Here is a 24,584-nt window from a genome sequence, read left to right as displayed (position 1 = left end):
AATACATCAGAACATATCCTCAGATGCTTGATTCAAACCAGAGAAGGAAAAAAAAAAAATCCAAAGTCCTGGTAGCAAACAATCAATATCAAACATGACACACAATGAAATCAGTTTTATTGCAATGCAATGAAATACACAAAAGCTGTCAATACAACTGTTATTTAAGGCAACATTTATTCCAAGCATTATCTATCCGTAGCTATACATATCAAAATAGGACGTGAATTTGACGATGAAACAACTAACTGAATTGAATGTATCAAATGTACAATGGTACCAGAATTTCTTAAACGTTTTTTTTTTAGCGTTTTCCTGTACTTTATATGTTCTCATAAGGTGTTCGTGTATGGAATCATATCATCAATTCAGCATTGGCCTTGGAGGAAAACAGTGCGCACACAGTATATTGTTCATGTGCCCCCTCATCTCTCAGCTAACGAGACATCTGTAAGACTCACATTGTCTTGTATCTGATTGTAAGTGTGTCACAACGCTGACGGACGACAAAACCATGACAGACGAAGAAACCTTTCTGAAAAATGTCCCGCTTTAGAGGAGAATCCAAAGGGTTAAGATGCTGCAAAATAAAAGTGCGAAGAGGAATAAGATGCATTTTCTTGTTCCTCTGTGGAATAAAAAACAGGAAAGGGAATTAAAATATTGTTTTAAAAGGTACGTTTACAGGAATAAACGCTCATGCTGTTTGTAAGCTTGCATGATGGTGTGTGTTTGTGCATTCATCCTTAAACATCTCACTCTAAAAGCTGAGAGAGCCCTTTCAACGGACAAAAGAGGCAACAACAACAAAAAACACACACACACACAAAAAACAATGTGTACTGAGTCATAAACAATCAGTAGAAAATAACAGCAATTTCACAGCTAATTCGTAGATTTCACGTGTGGATGCCTCCATCACCTCCCTCCATTTAATGCTTTGAATAGAGACATGCTGACATTACAACCATGAGACAAGACTTTATGTGTGTGTGTGTGTGTGTTCTGAGGTCTCAGTTTAATAATTTAATGCCAGTGTACGACTGACTGCTGGCCACAGAGCTGCACACACACACACTCTTTAAAGTGTGATTGTCAATGGATGGCGAAGTCAAATCAAAAATCCCTTGAAGCCCTTTAGCTTGCCAACTTAGCCGGCTACCTTTTTTATGGATATATTTTCACTTTACACGCCTAAAAGGACAACTTTAATGTTTGTTTGTTTTTTTAAGTGTATTCAACAACTGCATGTACAATAAGGTTCAAACTTCGGATGGTCACTGAGGATCTATGTCTTAAAAAACAAAACAAAAAACTAATGCGTTGCTCTGCCGAGCAAACATAATAGGGTCTTCGCCTTTAGTACCTTCAGGCTCAGGCCCTAAAAAAAAAAGAGGGGGTCCAGAATGGGCCCTGGTGATCCCCCAAACACAAAATAAACACTGCTAATGTACATTTTTGCAAACCACCTAACCAATAACAATGCAATGCTTCGTGAAGAGAAGTTGACCTCATTTGCTCACATCAGACATGTAATATTCCGCCTCACAGACGTGGAGACTAAATATATCCACGTTTAGCACAAACCATGCAACATCCTATTTTGGCGACTGGGCTGATATTTAGCCTCTAAGCGACATCCAGACTTTTTTTCTGCAAGTCCCGTAGCCGTCTAATTATACGGATCTATTTGACGTACGGACTATTTTAAAATTAATAGGGCATAAATCAATCTTGACTTAAGTGTGTTATTGTCTCCCACAAATGTGCTTCAAGCAATCCAACCCGGAGCAAGATGAAGGCAGCCTTCGGTTACACCTAAAATTTCATCTCCCACCTCCTCTTTGTATTTTAGAATCCATACTAAGAAACACACCGTAAAATGAAATTGGAGGTAAATCACATCGTATATAATTAGAATCAAGGGCTGAGTGGTGTTAAAGTTGATGAAATTGGTGGTAGAAAGCGCCTGAATGAGTCACCTCTGCAATTTCACCTCTGCAATTTTGAGGAAGGTAGACTATATAATAAAAAGGCAATTTTAACATCTACTTCTCCTACATTTTCCCCACAGATATCACCTCCGACAGTCTTGCCCTACTTATTTCTCAGTCCTTGTCAGCAGGTCTCGTTGGCTGCCAGCTGTGGAGGAGAAGACGAGAAGATCAGCGAAGATGAGAAGTGAAAAGGATGAAGGGAATCCAATCGATCCCCAAAAAAAAAGAAAAAAAAAAAAAGAGGGAAGAAAAAATAAAACCCCAAACAACCCCTCCATCCTAATCTTGTTGACGTCTTCAGACGGCGCAGCGGCCCTCAAGCAACTTTAGAGAACACAGCCTAAAAAAAAAAGTGCCATTTTCAGCAGAGTTTTAAACATGGCAGCACATGGGAACACCGGTTGATCGACTCATGAAACACCCTTTTAATAACATGTCATCATTTTGAAGCGTTCTCTTCAGGTGTGTTTGATTTGTGGACTCATCAGCGATACTCTGCTGCGTCCCTGTGGCGGCCAAATGAAGCGCAGCGATTAAAAAAAAACCAACAAAAACAAAACAAAAAAGATAAAATAAAATAAATAAAATAGAACTCATGCGACATTTTTATATTTCCACTTCTGGTTTTTATTTTCAAGCAGTTCTTTTCTGTTGGTAGCTACAGAAAAATTGGCAAAAATCCACAAGTAAATGTGACCGTGTTAAAAACTGTATACAAAAAAGACCCCAAAACTGTACATCAATTAACATAACTAAATCTATATACTTGTATTCATATATACTGTATCTGAGTGTACGGCGATTTATAGGTTTAGGTTATGAGGAGACGATACAACGATAAAATATAACATTCTTTTTGAAGGCTGTCAGTTTGGGTGGTCTTGCGAGACGGATTAGACGAGAGCGATTAGTCGACTTAAGACCTTAAATCCACCTTAATGGCTTTGGAAGTTTCTACAGCAGAGTGTCAATCATCATACCAGAGGGTTCAGTGCAATGGTTTGTGTGTGTGTTGGGGGGGGGCATCATCCTCTTAAAGCTCTGTACACAAACACACACACGTAAAGTATCTCATTTACGTGAACAAGACACTCGTCAAATACTGTCTCAGGAAGTGTTAAAAAAGGTATAATAAAGTGTATCATGATCGCTAACACACCGTGAACACAAAAACACGACAGGAATAAATTTTAAGTTTATATGCGGGTGATTTTCAAGTAACTCCTGATGTCCAAGTGTCCACAATCAGCCCTAAAACTCTTAAGCTTGGTTCCATCTACCACAAATAACTGATTGTGATGACGTGTGACTGTAGGCTTGGATTTAAACGTTTAAAAAGGTGATGCTAGAGTCACGGCTGAAGCTCAAGAGGCAACATGTTGCTGTCATGGTTTACTTACAATAGCACAAAGCTTGAACGTGTCCCAAACTCACCTGACCGCACGTTAAAAACAGTTTCATCAAACTGCAAAGGGACATTTGGTGCTTTCTTTTGTCACTCCAATAAAACAGCGTATTGAAATCGCCGCACGTCAGTTTAGTAGACAAGCACAACTGTGAGAAAGTGAGATTATCTTTAGTCTTTCGGAATTAAGTTAAGATCCCCTTCGCTTTTCCTAATTTCACATGCCATGTCCAGTTTCAAGACGCTCACATAAAAAGAAACAAACACATGTTGATGTACAGATTTAAAAAAAAAAGAAAAAAAGAAGAGTAACAGTGATGACGTAGAAGCTGTTGAAATATTTAAGTCACCGTGATGATCTTTCCAGTGTTGTCTGTTCAGTTGTATTACACATCAACAAAAACTATAAAAAAATAACATTGCAGTCTTCTTGAACGTACAGTATATAAAACAATTCGGAATAAAAACAATAAAAAATAGATATCAAACTTAGGTCATTCACTTTTTTTTTCCTTTTTTTTTTTGAGGGGAGGGGTGCAATTTTTGTTTTTCGTTTTGATAATCCAGTGCTGCTGGGAGCAAGTCACGACAGGGGATTTACATTCGACCTTTCCACCCCGTTCATCCACACATCCGTCATCTGTGCTTCAGCACTACCATAACGAGGAGCGCAACTTGACCAGGAAGCGAGCGACGACACTGACGCACAATTCCATAAACTACCACAAGGCACCTAATAATATAAAGCAGCTAAAAGTACCTCCAGCAGCAACGAGGCTTTGGTTCAAAATCACTATCTGTCTGTTCTACAGGCGGATAGATGGGTGGACGGAGGAATGGCTGAGAGGAAGATGACGATCGTACAGGCGGCAGGCCGATGTCACACACGTAGGATAACCTCCGAGTCAGCGTCACTTCACCAGAGCGAGAACGAAGACAAGAGAGGATGGGAGAGGAAGAAAAACACTGTCAAGGCCTTGAACGAATAACAGTCGGGAGGAACTCCAGCTAATGGACATTTACACTTGAAAGATGCCAACAATTTTATAAGAAATCTGAACTCTCACAAGACATCCAGGCTCCATGACAAAATGTGTGCATTGATTTTAAGGCAATCAGTAGTTCGGGGCACTTGACAGGAAAACATTTGTTGTGCTCAAATTAACACGATAATTCTATGCTCATTTTTTTTAAAGGTTGCTTAGAGGAAAAGGTGCAAGACCTGCGTGGGGACGGTAGATCTGACAGCTGAAGCCTGGAGGATGTCATATTCTTTGGTAAATGGACGATAATAATGCAGTATTTACAAGATTACGTTAAGGCAATAGCTAGGAAGCAGTCGCGTAGCCGTTTCTACTGAACTCTATCAAAAGTGCTTTAAAAGACAAGAAGAAAGGCGGAAGGTGGATGCTAAAGACGTCTCACACACACACACACACACACACTGACCTCTAGATATCAGCAGGAATAACACACATAAATGCAAGATGCTCTCTATATGGGACACCAAACACGCTAGACTACCTGCACATCAAAGCTCAAGTGTTGGTTAAGCTGATTAAAAAGGTTTCCAACACTGGGCACCTGTCCTTACTAGGTTGTGTGTCCTACGGAGTATTTCGGGATAATATGTTTGCACACAGGCAACACCAGTTATTCCTACAGAGAAACAGAACAGACAGAGAGAGAGAGAATGAAAGATGGAAGGAATAAAGAACATGAGTCCATTCTGGCTGCCGTGATTATCGTCGTCGTCGTCTGCACATTTCCACTCATGATACATAACTGGGGTTTTTTTTTTCCTTTTTGGTCATTTTTTTTCTAAAAAGCATATAAATCCTAACAGTTACAGTAAAGTGCACTTCAGCTTCTTAAAGGGCCAGTGCATATATCTTCAGAAAAGGGTTCTGATTTGTTGTGACATCAATACACTGAGCCCTTTGCACCTTGTGGAGGCGAACCTGTAAATGGAGTCCACCGCTGACTTGAGAACAGCTGTAAAGGTCACTTTCATGGTAATCCCGTACTGATAGATTACACATACCTGCTATTAGCAACATAGTCTGTTGTTCGTCTCCAGCTCATGAATAAATTAGTTCTGCAAGCTCTGATCAGAATGAGTCCGTTTGTTCGGTTCAGCTCATTGTGTTTGATATCAGAATCATAATAAGTTAGACTGAGGTCTCTGGCCCCGCCTCGTTGTAGGCATGTCCCTGCCTGGAGGGGATTCGGAGGAGTGGGGTGAAGGTGCTGTAGTCTGGCAGTCTTTGCCAGCGTGTGAACATGATTTTCTTGGATAAAGGTTCAGACCTTCGCGGGTTTGGAGCGTTCCGTTGGTTTCCAGCGCCTCCACGGTTGTTGCCAGCCTTGGGCAGAGCGTGGAGGGACGTCAAGGGGCTGAACTCAGAGAGTTGACCCTTGTAGAGCTTGTCAGCATTCTGGATGAATAGAGAAGAACACAAGAGAGATTTGGACGAGGCGAGAGAATTGCGGTGGTGGAGGTGAGGAGACGGTTTCATCTCAGCTGGCCAGAATTAAAATGGTGTACATCACAAACAGGGACAAAACCAAAAAGAGATTCTGCCTTTCCAGCCAAATCAAGCCATTAACGTATCAATAATCTTTCAATTTAGTCGGCCAGATGTGATGATTAATGTTCCGTCCACTCTGATCAGACACAGGCCACCCAAGCGCATAAAACACGGGTAAAATATATCAACCAAAGCAAATCATGCAAATGGTTTGACAAACATGCATGAACATTCAGTCCTTTTCTGTACTAAGGCTGTAATATCACTAGAGGGCACCAGAGCTCCAAGAAAAAGACCACCGTCAAGCTGTAAGCACCTTTTACACCTGAAGACATCAAAAATTAAACTTTTTTTAAGTCCTTCTCACTCACACACACACGTTAGTCAAGACTGTGAAACCACACACCACAGCAAGGTCAAACCCCATCACTGCAGGATGTTACATCCCCCGTCCTTTACACACACGGGTCGAGATGTGTGTTTTACCGTGCTGAAGCCCTCTAGGCTTCTGTGACAGCTACTCCATCTATTAAGGAGTCGGAACTCCGGTAGGTCACGGCCCTCTCAAAACCTCTTTTATCCCTCACACGCTGTGGACACACACCGGCACATTTACAGTGTACCACCACACACACAAACACAAATACAAAAAAGGCTAAACTTAATGCAATGAGGAAAAATGCACACTTCACATATGCGACATTTGAAAGACAGACATTTGTTGCACATTTTTCTCAACTTCAATGCACTAGCAAACGATTTAATCGTTGACTGCATGCAAAACCTTTGGAAAACACAAACACATAGAAAAGGAAAAGTGAGAGATGAAGAGGAGCATGCTAAAGGGAAAAGGGAGGCCAGAGGGTCACCTCAAAGGAGGGCTGGAGGGTTAGAAACTGATTCTGCTGGAGTTCTGAGACAGCATAAAGATGGTGGAGGGCTCAGAGGCAAGGCACCGACGTTTAGTCTGCCAGGGAGGGGAATCGTTCAGAGGAGAGGAGAAGAAGGTGAGGAGGAGGAGGAGGAACCAGGAGGTCAGCGGGTGGCGCAAACAGAAGAGCAGGAAAGTTAAAGATCAATCAAGTCTTTGAAAATACAGCTTTACGATTAAGTTACACTTCCAAAGACAAGCAGTGACGGGAAGGGGGAGGAAATATATTAATCAATAAATTCACACCTCACTGCAAACATACTAAGTAGTTCTAACTGGCAGCACTCGTCCAGCCAGAGGGGCTTACAGACTTACATACAACAGAGCAGGAACGAGGGTGAAGCCAGCATACATCTGCTGACACGCCGGTTATTGCAGCATTTCAATGATTACACAGTATTATCAGCTATTCAATAAAAAATGCACAATAAAATATTTTGAAATGTCATGATAAACCTGCTGAACACACCGCAGAAATAGGTGATCTTTTTATGATCATTTTTGGTAATTTACTGCTTGTGTCAAGACTACATTTACGCACCTGTATGCGTTCAGTGGTGGTGGGCCACAGCGCCCTCCAGAGGACCTTCTTCACCACATCGGGCAGCAGACTGGCCGTGATCAGCAGGATTATGGAGAGCCAGGCCGGGCCGCTGGACAACATCTGCATAAACACGTAGTACATCCTCTGGTAGTTGAGGAAGGGCCTGGAGGAAAGAGTCAATACAGGTTTTTAGATGACGAGATTTGAGACCCACAAAATCCATGTCCATTTATTTTAGAGTCCTACCAGATGATCCCCCCCCAAAGCAGAGAGAAGACCACAAAGAATATCAGCGATCCCCATATGACAAAATGGTTGATCCAAGTCCAGTAATGTGTATCTAGAGCCAGCTGCGAAAGAACAGACCGGTTACAAACACCCCAGTCTTTGAGTGCAGAACCTGTCTATGACGAGTGTTTCTATGTGTGTGAGTACCTTGAAGGTAACAGTGAAGACTAAGACAGTGAAGACCAGCGTCCCAAATGTCCAGTTTCCAAACATCTGCAGGGGTAAAGTGACAAAAGAAGATGTTAATATCAAATGGTTAACATCAGATTGTCTTTAAAGTAATGCAGAGCCCTGTGATTGTGCTGTAAAAGGTCACACACCCAGATAGAAACTCCAACACCTCATCGATTAATTTGAATATTTACTAAAGGAAATATTGCTAACTGAAATAACGCATGCATTATGAAGTGACTGTAATCGATTCATTAGTCAGTCTAGAATAACATTAGCACCTCAAAGAGGACGGTTCTCAGACAAACTGTATAAGTGCACATGATCAATCAGGAATCAAACAGATGGCAGGTTGCTCGGGTAACTGGATGGATGGGAGACAGGGAGACGAAGTATCTGTAAACATTGTGGTGGCATGAAACCCCGTCCACCTCAAATATGAATCTGTAAGAGCTGAACGACGCTCTAGAAAATCTGATCTATTATTAAAATATTATAGTTTGACAGCATTACACATTACATTAGTGAAGGTTGCCATTAAAATGTCACTCTGCATCACCTGGGCTTTTACAAATCTCAAATTTAACCAGAGACCTGGACTAAATGTATCAACAGGATGAGTTTGAGTCAAAGTGCCACCTACTGGCCACAGGAGGTACATCGTTTGAGTCCAAATGTTTAGAAGTGTGTAGAAATAGGACATGAATTAATAAAGCAAAACCAGATTAAAAAGAAAACAAAACATGATGATATAAAAGTTAAGCGTTCACCTGGTGGATGTTTGAAAGGCTGACACAATGATAAATAAAAATTATAGGAACGTTTGTTAAAATTACAGGGCACCGACCACAAAGTGGTTCTTGTTTTGTGCTGGACTTTGGCATGTAATTTACTTGTTGTAAGATTTCCGTTGGGAGAAAACATTATTACCATCTTTTCACCCTACTTGGGTCTCCACCATTTACCCAATGTAACACATTGCCGACTCACACACACCCCCACACACACACCCACACATATACACAACGCACACAAAATGTGATGGATTCAGAAAAAAGTGGCCACATAAAAGCCTACAGAGCTATAAATGTGTGCACAGCGAGCACTCAAGAGCTGGAGACGAGATGAACGGTGGGTCAGTGATGGGACAAAACAGGAAATTTGAAACTAGGGGGAGCGATGACAGCGAGACAGGGACAGGCTTACCATCTGTGTGTTGGTTGTCATTAGCTGGGAGGAGGAAAAAGAGAAGCAAAAAGAAAAAGCAACACAAAGGTAAGAGGAGAAGAAGAGGAGAAGGCCAGAGAAAATCATAACAAAACTAGAGAATAATCCAAATAAAGCACAAAACAAAACAAAACAAAAAAAAAATCAAGCAACTCAAAGTGATCCAAAAGGATTCTGGGAGAATAATGTTGAGAATGAAAGGACAGAAAGGTAGAAAACCTGCCGTGCTGTCATGTCTTGTATGTCAGCTTTTATATCCATGAAACTACAGGGAGCATGACAGAACTCAAGGACGCAGCCCGTAGTTACATGAATATAAATACCTGACATTTTTGAGTTTCAATTAAAAGACCTTCCTTCTTTTTTGAACTTAAAATAAAAAGCCCAAATCCTCTCTCTCTGGTTGAGTATCCGCTGCCTGGTGGGTGTTACCTGTCCGTTGCTGGTGAAGGTGGTGTTATCAAACAGGAAGTAAGCACCGAAGAACATGACAATGGCGTCATATACACCCAGGACGGTCCAGTAGATGAAGGTGGGCCAGCGCAGCAAGGAGTTCTTAGCAATGTCTCTGTCAGGATAAACAGCATTAATATGACCGATTATGTATTTAATTTTGGTTCAGCAAACGTGGAGCCTTTTTGCCACAGTTTTCTTTCATTTTTATTCAATCCAATACAGGTTTTTGCTTTACAGACACGTGAGAGTGTATTATGAGTTAGATGGTGTGTTAAAAAAACAAAAACAAAAACAACAACAACCCAGAATATTCATGCATTTCTTTTGTTCATGCAGCTGTGCACGCTAGAGTGCCTCTCTGGAAGAAGAATCCATTCCACCGAAACCTGATTGTTTCTCTTTCTTTCCCTGGAATTGACGAGCCGGGTCAGCTCTCCCTCAGATGTTTTAGTCACCGAAGAGTGACAAGCACTAACCTATAGAGGGTGGGGTCCTTCTTCAGGATGTCCATGTTAATGTGTTGCTCTATGAGACTGTAGAGGAGGATGGGCAGGGAGGTGAAGCTGATGTTGTACAGGGTCAAGTAGGCGGTATCATACAGTGGCTGAGGACGACCACAGAGAGGGAATTGGTACATTTTCAAACTTTTTAGTTGTTGGTTTTTACATTATGTACTTTGGTGTGTTTTCAGTACCTGTTGTGAGAAGCCACAGAAGAACTGGTAGAGGAACTGGGGAAATATGAAACAGACATTCTGCAAAAAAAAAAAGAAGAAAAAGAAATTCTGTATGGTTTTCTGTCAGCACTACCAAGACTTAGAAACACTGAATGAAAAAGAAATATTCAGTATATTTATTTAACTTGAATTATGGCCACCTGAGCTGGATAAGTATAAAAGCAAATATTCATTTTCACGAGTTTAAACAAATACTGCACCTAACAACTGCAGTACCTTGTAAAAGAAGTATTGCACAAGTTCAGAGATGCGTATGTAGTAATAGTGTCCATGGACGAGCAGCATCTTCTTGAGGTGTTTGAATTTGGGGATGGCGTAGTCACTGTTCCTCACAGCCTGACGACCCTCCTTACCCATGATACCTGGAGATGCGGGCCAGACAGTCACTAAAATAACCTTTAAAAAGTTCCATCTTGATACACAAATACACAACTTGAAGTTTGACACGGTGTTTTCTCGGGGTGACTTTGTGAGGCGATCTTGCAAAACCGCCGCGAGCTACAAATGAGTGCACCTCGACGTAAAGTGTCTTTATTGACCGTGAACATGTATTTCACTTTCTGATTTGCAAACTGCAAAACTCCTGCAAAAAAAGTTAATAAGTTAGGATGGCTCCCATGCATGGTTCCTAATTAATCCACTGTGCATATAATGTGGAGTCAGCATAGTAGCATAGTTTACAAACATGCAGGCGTACTAACCAATGCCGACATGTGCCTCCAGGATCATGCTGACGTCGTTGGCTCCATCTCCGATAGCAAGCGTGATGGGGTGCTCCTTGGAGGCTTTGATCAGCTTCACTATCTAGAAAGGCAATGAAGCAAAAGTGACTCTTTCAAGTAGCTTGGATTTAAATTGAGCAGCATATTGAATCTTAACGATAGCAAGGAAAACCACCAACAACTGCTTGATCATTTCTGTTTGATGCCTGTTAATGCTCTTCCATAAAACATGAACCACTCAACTTTAGAGGGGGCATAAAAAAACAGGAGCCATTTCTGTGGCGTTATCGTACTTGTGCTTTTTGGAGAGGTGCCATTCGACAGCACAGCACAGCGCTGCAGTTGCGGCAGATTTCTAGGAAGATCTCTTTATAGTTCCCTGAGTTTGAGTCCTCCTGGCCTGGCTTCATCACTGCTGACAGGGTGGCTCCATCGATGATCAGACCAAAGTCATTGTAGTCATTCGATAACCTGCACAATCAAAAGACCTGCTCAATATTTGTTACAGCACTTCTATTGTGAGGAAATGTTGCGAAAAGGATAAAACACAACTGGGTATGTGAGATATCCAGGCTGGCAGTAAAACTGCTGTTCCAAACACACCCAGAGAAGTTGTCCCTGGTCATGCCTCCGTGCTGCCTCAGGACGGTTCTGCTCAGGTCAAACAGGACATCATGAAGGCTCTGCTCCTCAGTGCGTTTGGTGGTGAGCTCCAGGATCTGTGTGTTACGGCGGAACAGCTTGCTAGCGTAGCAGGTAGCCGCTGCCGTCTCCATCTTGTCTCCGGTCAGCACCCACACCTTCATACCAGCTTTGTGCAGAGACTCGATGGTGTCTGCTGCTTTTTCTTGGAGTCTGAAAACAAAGAAAGTGTGCACAAAATATTTCCCTATTACTCACACTAGTGCTCATCCCTTTTAAAGCTGAACCACACTTGGTTTAACAGTCCATCCATCGTCATCTTCCGCTTATTCCTTACTAGTAAGGGTCGCGGGGGGGCTGGAGCCTATCCCAGCATCTACGGGCGAGAGGCGGGGTTCACCCTGGACAGGTCGCCAGTCCATCGCAGGGCCAACATACAGAGACGAACAACCATTCACACTCACATTCATTCCTAGGGTCAATTTAGAGTATCAATCAGCCTCGTCCTCAAATTGCACATCTTTGGACGGTGGGAGGAAGCCGGAGTACCAGAGAGAACCCACGTAGGCACGGGGAGAACATGGAGACTCCACACAGAAAGATCCCACGCCCGTGCCAGGACTCGAACCCGGAACCTTCTTGCTGTGAGGCCACAGTGCTGACCACTGCACCACCGTGCAGCCTTGGTTTAACAGTGAGTGTGTGTATTTTCCCTTGTTCAGTTAGGCTCTCAGTGAACTAGGGCAGCACTTGCATTGGCAGCAGCACGCACAGGATCAAGAGTTCATGCTTTGGCCTGTTTGGGGTGCAGACATGCAGGCATTTAGACCAACAAGGGCATCAATAAATTCAGGGAAGTTTCCTTGATATTTCATCAGCAACCTCCTTTTGTAACTATTAGGCTACAGAGCTGCTTAAGGATGTTTTCTCTCAGAGTCAAGAATGGCACAAAGTGGTTGGAAGGAAAGCAAAGCCTGATCCTCTACCTGTCTTCCACTGCAGTGGCTCCCAGCAGTATCAGATCTGTCTCTATGAGGTCGTAGGCCTCGGCCAGGCGTTTGTCCCGGTCCTGTAGCGCTAACCTGGCATCGCTTAATCGGTGACAAACTTCCTGATACTGCTCAGGACTCAGAGGTCGATAGGCCACACAAAGTGTTCGAAGACCCTCCTAAGACAGAGATTCATACAGGGTCACACAGATACATCCAGGACAAAAAAAAAGGGGGGAATTAGTCACAAATAATTATTGTTAAACTCTATACGTTTGTTGCATTGTGGTATCCAAATAAACCGCTATTAGAAACCTCTACAGTAAACTGTTTTGCAGAAGTGGGCCATGCTCCACTGATCAGCTTCCTGTGGTAACCATGGAAACCTGTGGTCATGTAACTGTGGAAACCACTGAAGGCACACAACCTTTAACAACACCCACAAGATGAATCAAAACTCCTCCAGGACTGAAATATCTTATAATTTTGATCAAATGGCTCAATAGTACGAGGGAATGAGAACGCGCGTGTGTGTGTGTGTGTGTGTGTGTGTGTGTGTGTGTTCTCACCACAGCATTATGCTCCACCCGGGCTCTGACCTGATCCACCTTGCCTGATATAACTCTAGGGAAGATGGAGGAGTCTGCACCTTTACAAAACAGATAGAGCTCACCTGTTCTCACACACACACACACACACACACACACACACACACACACACACACGCACACACACAGTAAATAAGAGAAATCATGCGTATAAATAGAACTGTACATAGAATATCTAATCAGCTGAATATTTTACCAGAACTGGATCTGACTATGACACTCATTCTCCGCCTGACCGAGTCAAAGGTCAAAACTTCCAGCAGCTCAAACCTAAAATAAACGGAATAAAACATCACGTTAACATTGAAAGCATGACTTCCTTTTCAAACATATTTATAGCTGGTAGCTGAATAACAATACATGAGATATAAAAAGCATGCAGAAATAATTATAACACTCACCTCTCGATCTCATCTTCCCGATTCAAGATCTCCATGTGACTGTCCTTGAGTCTCAGGTAGGTGAAGCCGAGCCTGAGACACAAAGAAGCTGAAAGTCATGTGATCTGAATCTAGCAATAGTATTTTGTGTATGTTTGTGTGTGTGAGTGAACGCGTGCACTGCACCTCTTCATGCCCTCCACCAGCGCGACCTCATCTGGAGACGAGGAGATGTAGAAGGACGTGGACTTGCCCTGGTGGATGCCTTGCTTGATGCCGTCTACCGTCTCTTCCTCTTTCACCTGGACTGTGTGGCATAAACACAGTGCCCGGAAAAACAGCTCCTCCCGCTCCTGTGACCAACCGGAAACACTATTAACACACACACACACACACACACACACACACACACACACACACACTGTGTAGCTCACCCTTGCTCCAGGACCTGGTGATGTGTCTATCATGTCCATACTGGCTGCACCGGGCATCACCTTGAAACAAATGATGAAATAATATAAAATCTGTAATTAGAGATAAAACAATGTGAGTAAATGATCAAGAACCATCACTACCTGTCCGTTGCAGATGGCATGAGGCACGTAAACATGTCCGTCCACACAGCACTCGATGAACTCCATGTTGTTCTCTGTGAGGGTCCCTGTCTTATCCGTGAACACGTACTCCACCTGCAAAGATAATCAGAGTACATAGACATTGTTTGAAGCAAAAACAACAAATTTATGCCTGCTTTTATCCAGGCATGTTCTGAGTAAAGTGCTAAATTTAAGAATGGGAAGGTAATTTTGATGATCCACCTGTCCCAGCTCCTCGTTCAGGTCTGAGGTGTTGACCACAGCTCGTTCTCCAAGCTCCTCGTCAAACATTTCATCGTCCCACATGATGAAATAGGAGCCCAGGAACTTCTGCATCTCAACAGTCACGTACATGGAGACGGGAATGATGTAGTTGAAAAGCACCATGAAGGCCAAGAAGTCTGTGAATGCTCGGATGACCTGGGGAAACAGGGGGAGAGGGTTGTGAGACGGTGCACAGGTGGGATCGGGGAATCCTTCACCCTCAGCAATTTGACTTACAATGTGTCTCTGTCTCTCAGTTTCAGTTCGGTGGTTGTACCAGGGCTCGTCTCTGTTTGGGTCGGACTGCCACACGTATTTCAGCACAGTGTTGATGAGGGCTTTGCTGATGAGGATGCACAGGTAGACCACCAGGTAGGCATTCATGGACCTGCAGAGAGGAAATGACAGGAGGGGAAGGAAGTAGCACACAGTTTTCACACTGTTCCTTGTCTCTTCTTTATTCTCTCTAATACAACTGTCGTGTGTGTGAATGTAAATGTAATCCGCCTACAGTCCGACACATCTACAGGCCATCTGGATAGAGCATCAGAGGGGAAGACAGCGATCCAGAGAAGCAGGAGGACACTCCATCAATGAGTAAATGAGGAAATGAAACTTAAACAGACAGATGGAGGGATGACGACCTAAATCGGCACGAATCGTGAAGAATTATTCTGCTACTGTCAATCAATGCTAACAAGCTCTTCAGAGATCATTTATCAAGGAGAGAGACAAAGAGACAGAGAAAAGAGAGACAGAGACAAAGAGAGAGAGAGAGAGAGAGAGAGAACTTACTTTTCTACTGCAGACCGTTTCTGACTCTTGGACTGATAGTTGAGAGCCATCTTAGTTTCCATACCAGTGTAGATGGCGACCGCTACAGACAGGTAGAGATATTAAGCTTTTTTAATGCTGTTAAAACCGTAAAAGGAATTACATTTAATACTTGTTCAATATCTGAAATGATTTTTATATATATATATATATATATATATATATATATTACCATAGATGAACTCCGTGTTCTTGAGTGTGGCTCCTCGGAGCAGCAGGTTCTCGGATCCTAATGGCCTGTACACACACACACAAACACACACGTTACTGATCATTACTTACGATGAAGAAGTCCATCCATCGATTTTCTTCCACTTATCCTGTTAAGGGTTGCGGGGGGGCTGGAGCCTATCCCAGCTGACATTGAGCGAGAGGCGGGGTTCACCCTGGACAGGTCGCCAGTCCATCGCAGGGCCAACACATACAGACAGACAACCATTCACACTCACAGACACACCTACGGTCAATTTAGAGCAGGGGTGTCAAACTGATCCAGTAAAGGGCCGGTGTGGCTGCAGGTTTTCTTTCCAACCAAGCAAAAGCAACACCTGATCCAACCAATGAGCTGTGTGGGCACAGCTTCGTTGATATAAATAGAATCAGGTGTTGCTTTTGCTCGGTTTCTATGAAAACCTGCAGCCACACCGGCCCTTTACTGGATCAGTTTGACACCCCTGGTTCAGAGTATCAATCAGCCTCGTCCCCTCTTGATGTCTTTGGACTGTGGGAGGAAGCTGGAGTACCAGAGAGAACTCACGCAGGAACAGGGAGAACATGGAGACTCCACACAGAAAGACCCTGTGCTGGAGCCGGGACTCAAACCTGGAACCTTCTTGCTGTGAGGTGAGAGTGCTAACTACTGCACCACCGTGCCACCCGTGAAGAAGTCATTTCTGTAAAATCTACCCCCTACTAGCAAAAATACTCCAATTATTGATGTATTTTTGTATTAAGACACCCAAAGTGACATTCACACACTTCCTTCAAATCTATAACTTGTAAAAGGAAGCTTGAACATGAACATGTTTCCCCATTTATTTCAATAAAGACTGCACTTATTTTTGCATCAAAATGGAAAATATTAGCAACCATCAATTGAATAGAAAGCAGTGGTGAAACGCATCTTCACCTCAATGGGAAACTCTTCCGAAAACAAAACGAGACAACTTGAACCTGTCTGTAAGTTATTTAACAAGGCACAAAGTCATATCAAAGCCACAACTTAATCTAAATACAAAGGGTAAATGTTAGTAGAATCTAACTGGTTTGTTGCAAAATTTAAGAATGCGAAAAAGTGAGGATATTCCAGTTCCATTACCTTGCAACTGGCTCATTGTCCATGTAGATGTTGATCCTGCCCACAAATCTATGTAAAACACAGGAAACAGGAAGTAGATGAGAGGATTCATGTTTCAGGCTTGTACGTGGTGAAAAAGTATTGAGCATCCGCATATGTGTGTGTGTGTGTGTGTGTGTGCGCGTGTTTGTGTTAGACTGACTTGTACAGGTCTGGCTGTGGTTGTTCACATTCAATTGTAGCATGGATGGAGTCCACCTCCTTCTCTGTGCTGTAAGCTTTGGTGTCCTGAACTGCATAGTACGTCTAGGGACAAGAAATGGGAGTAAAGGACAAGAATGAGTTGAGGATTAAGGGAAAGAGAAGAGACATCCAGGCATTTTAGGCTCAAAGTGAGGTCACACACACACACACAAACACACCTTGTGGCTGCTCTCTCCATCCAGACTGGCTGTCGTAACGTAGCAGGTGCCATCATCACGAGATGTAGAGATAAGGATGAGATCGCAGGGGAAAGACTCGTCCTCTTTCACAAAGACCACATCTCCAACCTGAGCCAGACCCAGAAATACACCAAGTTCATTGACTGTGATTCATGCAAACAAACAACCGGTCAAATCTCAGCTGTACTATCTCTGAGGACAGAGCACCACTGATCTCCATCAGGTAGGACAGCTAATGCAGTTTGCCTAACAAGCTAATCTTGTGCAAAAGTCGCTTCTATGAGTTCTCTTGCAGGACTGTTGATCATTCAGTCACCCACTTAAATCGTTTCCTCACACCTGCAAACTCTTTAGCCTAATAATGAATAATTCACTTCATGCTGACTTGCCTCAAAAGCGAAGCGACTCCAAACATGTACTAACAGATGTATGTCACCACACACACACACACAAATGCGTGCCCACCCCTAGCTTAGTAGCAGGCAAATCCCTCGGCGTGAGCCAATAAAACAAATGCTCCAAAGCTCTGTTCATGTTACATGGGGTGAGAGTGATTTATCAGGACACACACACACACACACACACACACACACACACACACCCTGAGCTTGCGACTTTGTTTGCGGACCACTTTCCCGTGTTGCACCACGTGGACGGGACACTCGTTGACGGCGTTGTCTGCTTTGTGTCTCAACCAGTCCTCGTAACCCTGAGAGAGAGAGAGACAGACAGAGAGAGAGAGAGACAGAGAGTGTGTTTTTTTTTTTTTGCCAATGGCAGTAAAGGACAGGACAGTGAAGTGATGAGGACGTTCTGGTCTCACCTGTTTAATCGCAGTGACAGTGATGACAAAGAAGAGCGGCAGTCCGCTGGTGATGGGACTGGTGGGAGTGTCTATGATCAACTGATGCGACACGAGAGAGTTCGACACGGAATATATGAACTCAAGGAGGGAGATTATATGAAAAATGACAGAAAACATCCAAGCAGGTTCCAGGGAAGCAGCAGCTCTCACCTGAACCAGAAATATGATGAGAAAATAGAAGTTGGCGACTCTCCTGAACTGCTCAAACATGTTCTTCGGGATGAAGTTCCAGAACGTGTACTGAAAATTTAAGATGCCAAGAGGTTAAACAGGTACTGACCCTGTCAGAATCCCCACACACACCCAAAAACAAATGCCACCAACATAATACATCTGCTCTTCCTGGTGCTTCGACATAACTCAGTCAAATTCAGTCAGAACAAGAAATTCAAAACTGGGTCAAGGTGACAATCAGGAAGACCACAGTAAAACTGAAAAAAGAACAGAGTATCAAATAGCCTAAAAATGGAACAAGCTTAATATTTTTGTACTGGAAGTGTGTGGTCAACAGGAAAATGTAGAATAGTTAATTCAAGTGTGTGTGTGTGTGTGTGTGTGTTCTCACTGACCTTGGAGGAAACTATTCTGTTGTCGGGGAATCTCTGTTGTATAAAAGCCTCCGTTCCTGAAGGCGGCTCCTTGTGTCCGATATAAATTGTCCTGCTGTCCACCCAGTTCTCCTCACCAACACACTTCAGACACACACACACACACACACGCACACACACGTGTTTGTCAGATGTCTTTACGGCAAATTTACGGTTCAGAAGTCGGAGTTTTGTTTTGTTTTTTCCCCCCATAAATCAAATGTCATTTTTTTTAAAAATTGCATATCAAAGATAAATAAATGAGTCTGTACATTCACTGTGAACACACACATTCCCAGACTTTTATGAACTTGGACTGAATAGTTCCTCCTCCATGAATGAGAGCTTTTGTTATCACAGATACACTGACATGCATGTGACTCAGACTGGAATGCAGAACACACACACACACACACACACGCGCGCGCGCGCGGGAACACACACACATGCGCGCGCACACACACACACACACACACACACACAAAACTCCCACACATAAAAAACAGAGTATAAGACACCTGAGCAACTGCTTCCCTGTGTTCTCTTTTGACTTTGTTTCCTTTTTATGGTAGAAAATAAATTATTCATCAGGATAAGAATAATGTCTAAGGGCTCAACAACATGCATTAATTCAGCATCTATTTCAAGAATAACATAAAAATATAAAATGTCAACTTTCACAACTGAAATCCATTACTTTTTAATTTTTTTCATAAATCACAACATTTAATCCAAAAACATCCTTTAAAAGTAGCATAATTATGCAAGTAAGAACTCTTTATTAGGCAATCTGCTGCTCCTGCAGAGTCACACCTTTAGGGCTCCAAAGTATTTTTCAGGCCGGACTAGACTTGCTCCCGACTCATTTATGACCAGCAGGGTTTTGGCAGCAAAGCTCCATTGCAACCCTCTAATCATAGGAACACATCCAAAAAAAACAAAACAAAACAAAAAAAACTTGAGACTAGCCAGTTCAGATCAGTAAATTTGACGACACTCCTTGAAAGATCCGGAAAATCAGTCACAACAAAACTGTGTTAATTAATTTGTCTTGTGTAGAGATTCGTGCACGATAACAAGAGGTGGCAGTGATCAGATTGAGATTGGGTGTGAAGACGTTGCACGGCCCAGTTTCCATACTCTCTCTCACACACACACACACACACACACACACACACACACACACACACGTTAACTCGCTGCGCTAGGATATACTTGTTCAAGATCTACATTTATCATCTGTCCTTTAGTCGTAGCCCCGGAAAACTGGTGACTCCAGCCCATGCATGCGGTGACTCATCCTTCTGAGGCTTGCTGTTTTGACAGCTATGAAAGGAGTTTAACTTTTACTAATAAAACAACCATTCTGCAACCTGTCCTCACCCATAATTACATCACCAAACTCATCCTATCCACCATTTACACGAGGACACACGCTAACTGGCTCATACTGGATTCGGAGCGATGGAGAAGATGAAAACCAGATAACACGGACAGCTTGCCAACTCTGCCGCCCACACGGCGTTACTGTTCCTCCTCTCCTCTCCTCGCCCACCTGCCGGCTCCGTCTGCTTCACCTAACACGTTTTCTTTACAAGCCTCCTGTTTGTTTCCGACGTATGGAACGGAGCCACACACATGGGAGGATTAACAAGTTTGTTTGGAGGCTCATCAATGACAGGGGTTTGTAACACTGCAAGGAAATGTGCACATTTGGTGGATGACTCTCCATGTAGTGCATCGAATAGCTGTGATTGAGAGTCACTGCCCCTCTGGTACTGTCCTCGCCTCTATACAGTATATTTAGTAATGCATCTTTATTGGTTTTCTCACCTCCTTCCTCTCCATCTCTGGCCGCAAAAGGGATGGCCTCTAAGCTGGCAATCTCTCTATCGATTATGCTTAGCTTTTATCCTCCGCATTCAAGCTTGTTGCATGAAAGCCTGTCTGTGTTTAATCAAATAAAATACCATCTTTACAAAATAAAATCTGGGCTTATAGAATAAAAATGCCCTGCGCGAGCTTGGGCCTTCAGCCTCTGGATGTAACTGGAGATTTAAGGCTATTCTGGACCTTGATAATCACTTTTAGCGGCGTTTCATGTTTCAGGACGCGGCAGGTTTCAGGGGGTTTATTTATAGTTGGAAGGGAAACATTTGTGGTCCAGGGAGATGGATGGAGGGAGCATGCAGGCTTTGTTTCTGTCTGCCTCACTCAGCATACACATCCACTTTCCTTAAAGCTACATGAGAAGAGTGCACGCACACACACGCACACACACACACGGGAAAACGAGACATCAAACATGCATGAGAGCAGGCACACGCAAACACAATGACACAAGGATATATTTAGGTGAGCAGACAAGCACCGCTTTGATTGTTTATTTCACTTGGGTGTGTGCTTTCCTTCATCCTTCTACAAGACGAGGAAATTCTGAAATAAAATCAGAAGATGAAGCTCGGCAGGGTTTAATCTTAATGCTAGCACAGATGGCCACAGGCGGGTTTCTTTTTCCTACAGCGATTCCGAGCGGCTTCTTTTTTAAATTGTCATTCTTTTAGACTTTATTTTAAGCAAACTTTAATTTCATGCTATACCAAGAGAATTCCATAGGCACGGCCATCTTGAACCACATCAAATCTCCTCTATTCACACCTGTGGCTTTGCCACATTTGTGTTGGAGGTGACATAATGTATGTGCAGGAAATTGCTGGGGAAATTCTTCAAATTCCAATAATCAGTGAATAATGCTAAGATCAATAGCTGAAGTGATACATTTCAAGTACTCAGAAGTAGTTTTTCAAGAAAGTTGCAGACATGCAGCGGCAAGTGGATTAGAGAGTAAGACTCAAAACTTTCCTCGCCTGCAACAGAGATGCAGATTACAGGACTATTTATGATTCAAACATTGATCTGTCCTGATGATTCGTATTAAAATCACACCTCGTTAGATGCCAGCTCAAATCACAGGATGTCAACCGTTCTGACAGAAGCAATATTTGTGGATATTGGAGATGTTGCCCTGTGTAATAGAGCACATCTAAGAGTTTTGCAAAGGGAGTGTTAAAAAGGAAGTGTTAGACCGCACGCTCTGGTCCATATTTTTGTTTTTTAAAGAAGTGAAACTAAATTCATGGGTGCATTTTGCCTTTTAACTGAGAGTCGAAGCACTGATCAGAAGGTGCAGGCCCAAAAATGTCCAAATTACCAGTAAAATGTGTGAAAATTGATATGAAAAAAAAAGTGCATCACTTGTCAAAAATGGATTAGAAATACAGGATTATATGAATACATATTTATATTTTACTTTTTTTTTTTTAATTTGCAATTAGTTCATGAAAGTTTCATTTCTTATTAGCTGCAGCCTGGACACCTGTGGTGTACTAAACACGCCAGTTTGATTTTTTTACTCACTAATTTATTTCCATACCGTATTCACTAATGAGATCATCTGAATGTGATTGTCGACAGGAAAAATTGGACACGTTATTCCAACACATCTGAGGTCCCACTGTGATCAGGAACATATTGTAAACAGGAAGAGGTGGACCCGCCCACTCACAAGGAAGGCACACTTCCTAAACCAGCTGTCCCTCCACCACCACCACCTCCCCAAAACCCACCATCACCACCACAGACATGCTGACTAACAGATTCAGAGGTTTCAAGATATCTTTCAAATTTACCGGTTTTATTGGATTAGTCTTCCGTCTATGTTTGTACCCCAGCAGTAAATTCACATAATTTGCTCCTAGATGCTTTGTTTTATCAAATTTATCCACTCTGGACACCGTTTTCTAACAAAGTTATGTGTGTTGGCTTAGTGTAAGCAAGGTCATGAGATATTTAATCAAAAAAAAAAAGGTCACTTTTTTTTTTGGTTGCCACAAACAAGTAGTTAAAAGTTTGCTGGAGACTCTGGATGACAACTAATCTGCTATAAACATGCTATTCGGTCTCTGCAGTAATACCGTGGTTAGTGACGCCTGGCATGTAAAGATAACATTCAAGGAATCACTGCAACACACACACACACACACACACACACACACACACACACACGCTACTATTGTTTGTCTGTGGCTCTAAAGGCTGAGCCGTTTGTTTCGACTGATGACCGAAGTGTTTTATCTCCCGCTCCAACAAGCAGAGCTGAGAATAAGTCAGAACAAAAGCCACGGATGACAACCTGCTCTCTGCGATATGGGTGACACACACACACACACACGCCTTTAACACACTTTCAAACCGAATGTCTTATACCAGGGCTGCATGTGCAAACACACACCACATGTGTGTGTGTTATCTTTCTCCTGCCATTGAGCTACAGAGGTATGAAGAAGAAGGATAACACAGGAAATCTTTCCACCTAGAGTGGCAACACAGACTCATCGCTGCTCCAAACAGAAGTGAAGCTGTCATGTCTTTTACATGCACGCAGGCAAAAGGGCTGCAAATGATGTGTTTATATTGTTCATCTGTGTGGTAATCTGATAGTGTGTGTGTGTGGTCGTCTGGGTGCGTTTATAACCTGAGTCACAGATTAAACACCAGCGGGCCTTCTCGTTTGTCGCCAGCCAAACAAGATCATGATACATCCACCCAGGCATCCCTCCTGAACCTCTTAGACATGACAGCTGAGCATCAAGGGGAAGAAAGTGGATGTGCCATGATGTGTCCCGCAGTCAATGAGGCTTTCAACTCAATACCGTGTTTCCACTGAATGATTCTTGCCTTTCTACAGGAAGAACCACCACTTAGATAAGTAAGTGTTTATCGCGAAAATGTCCGGAGTCAGGTGGTTTTGGCGTTATCCTGCTGACAGGAAACAATCCTTTTTTGGCAGATGTAACAGTCAGAGCATGGTAAAAGAGTTTAAATGACTCACACACACACACACACCATTAAGCACCATGATTCAGCATTTGTACTGCTGTGCGTGTCTACAGTACCAGTGTGTTTTGAGTTCACACCTGCCCGTCCTTACAAGTATACAGTTGAGATTCAGTAGAAAGGGAAGAAACAAGACAGAAAAAGAAAAGAAAAGATCTCAAAAAATGAATGAAAATGCAAAAAGTGTATTCTTCCTGCTGAAAAGACACCTAAAGCCTTGCTGGTGTGGGTTACTCATCTCAAAATAGCCATTTCAAGTTATTATGCTACCAAAACTCTGGAGATAAGCTGAAATAAAAGCAGTGTTCACCTGCTTTCATTACCAATGTGGGTCAGTGCACCACTGGCAGGCGGTGAGCCTGTGTGCAGATTCATTTTGTGGTTTTAAAGAGGATATTAGCTTGGTTTACAAAAGGTATTTTATATATGGTTAACAAGCGGGATCTCAGCTGCTCTTTTTTTGGCGTGGTAAACGATGAACACGCTTCCATAGAACCAGCCGATTGTGCTGAATCACTGTTTCCTCTCTTTGCTAAACTAATGACAAGGGGGAGGAAATATAGGACAAAAGGAAAGGAATGGTGTGACCTCCTGTCAGCTCCACAGAGAAATTCATTAGCCTGGTTTCCATTTCTCAGAAGAGGTTGAACGCATGACTCCAGCTTCAAAGTTCATTGTTTCATGACCCAAATTACAAAGCCCAAGAAATGCATTTGGCATCAAGAGTGAAAGACGATGCCGTTATTCTAATGGATGCTCTACCGCAGCTTGTGTGCAGTAAAGAGGCAAAGCAGGCGGGCGGCTAACAGGCCAACAACAGAGTTTCAATAGAAGAGCATGGTTGCAGATTTCCTGAGGATAAGCACTCGTCACTCTCTAGATGTCAAGGGAATAAACTTACACGTTCTTCATACTCGCTTCATTGTGTCTGCTCCCTGACCCTAAGGACAGAGGGAGGGGCTGCTGACAGTCACATGATCCCACCTCCCATTGAAAAGTCATGTTGGCGAATGTTGCATTCCTGACACGTGGGAATAAAGGTTGACAACTGAAAGACTTTTATAAACGTCTTCTTGGGGGGGGGGGGGGTAAAAAAAAGCTTTTACGCTCACTTGAGGTGTCCCCCCCCCCCCACATCCCCTTTTTTAAAAAAACAATGTACTTATTAGGAGAAG

At 42.9% G+C, this 24,584-nt stretch overlaps 1 protein-coding gene across 6 annotated transcripts in view; it reads right to left on the bottom strand.

The window, feature by feature from the left end:
- Positions 1–59: 59 nt before the first annotated feature.
- The window catches only part of atp11a (ATPase phospholipid transporting 11A), a 34,140-nt gene continuing 9,615 nt past the window's right edge, over positions 60–24,584 (bottom strand). The window contains exons 3-34 of one of the 6 annotated variants that reach the window (XM_086184971.1): positions 18,496–18,618; positions 18,077–18,166; positions 17,885–17,965; positions 17,663–17,770; positions 17,041–17,169; positions 16,821–16,924; positions 16,640–16,687; positions 15,494–15,558; positions 15,283–15,364; positions 14,725–14,875; positions 14,446–14,643; positions 14,203–14,316; positions 14,062–14,121; positions 13,814–13,980; positions 13,649–13,720; positions 13,444–13,517; positions 13,209–13,312; positions 12,637–12,818; positions 11,612–11,863; positions 11,302–11,479; positions 10,988–11,090; positions 10,503–10,648; positions 10,245–10,304; positions 10,027–10,154; positions 9,527–9,662; positions 9,074–9,097; positions 7,844–7,909; positions 7,655–7,758; positions 7,406–7,571; positions 5,713–5,840; positions 4,997–5,061; positions 60–2,142 (exon numbers count right to left, since the gene is read on the bottom strand). In XM_086184971.1, coding sequence (XP_086041097.1) covers positions 5,010–5,061; positions 5,713–5,840; positions 7,406–7,571; positions 7,655–7,758; positions 7,844–7,909; positions 9,074–9,097; positions 9,527–9,662; positions 10,027–10,154; positions 10,245–10,304; positions 10,503–10,648; positions 10,988–11,090; positions 11,302–11,479; positions 11,612–11,863; positions 12,637–12,818; positions 13,209–13,312; positions 13,444–13,517; positions 13,649–13,720; positions 13,814–13,980; positions 14,062–14,121; positions 14,203–14,316; positions 14,446–14,643; positions 14,725–14,875; positions 15,283–15,364; positions 15,494–15,558; positions 16,640–16,687; positions 16,821–16,924; positions 17,041–17,169; positions 17,663–17,770; positions 17,885–17,965; positions 18,077–18,166; positions 18,496–18,618 — 3,495 coding nt within the window. In that variant the 3' untranslated portion in view covers positions 60–2,142; positions 4,997–5,009. Of the gene's footprint in view, positions 2,143–3,567; positions 5,841–6,419; positions 6,524–7,405; positions 7,572–7,654; positions 7,759–7,843; positions 7,910–9,073; positions 9,098–9,526; positions 9,663–10,026; positions 10,155–10,244; positions 10,305–10,502; positions 10,649–10,987; positions 11,091–11,301; positions 11,480–11,611; positions 11,864–12,636; positions 12,819–13,208; positions 13,313–13,443; positions 13,518–13,648; positions 13,721–13,813; positions 13,981–14,061; positions 14,122–14,202; positions 14,317–14,445; positions 14,644–14,724; positions 14,876–15,282; positions 15,365–15,493; positions 15,559–16,639; positions 16,688–16,820; positions 16,925–17,040; positions 17,170–17,662; positions 17,771–17,884; positions 17,966–18,076; positions 18,167–18,495; positions 18,619–24,584 lie in introns of those variants that run through there. The other 5 variants (XM_086184912.1, XR_015110003.1, XM_086185047.1 and 2 more) reach the window with 5 other exon arrangements.

This window comes from Aulostomus chinensis, chromosome 1 (genome assembly GCF_037954235.1).
Source record: "Aulostomus chinensis isolate RoL2024-O1b breed Wild chromosome 1, RoL_Achi_v1.0, whole genome shotgun sequence".
Lineage (NCBI taxonomy): Eukaryota > Metazoa > Chordata > Actinopteri > Syngnathiformes > Aulostomidae > Aulostomus > Aulostomus chinensis.
Note: the sequence above shows the minus strand (reverse complement) of the source record. Positions and strands in the feature narration are given on the sequence as shown.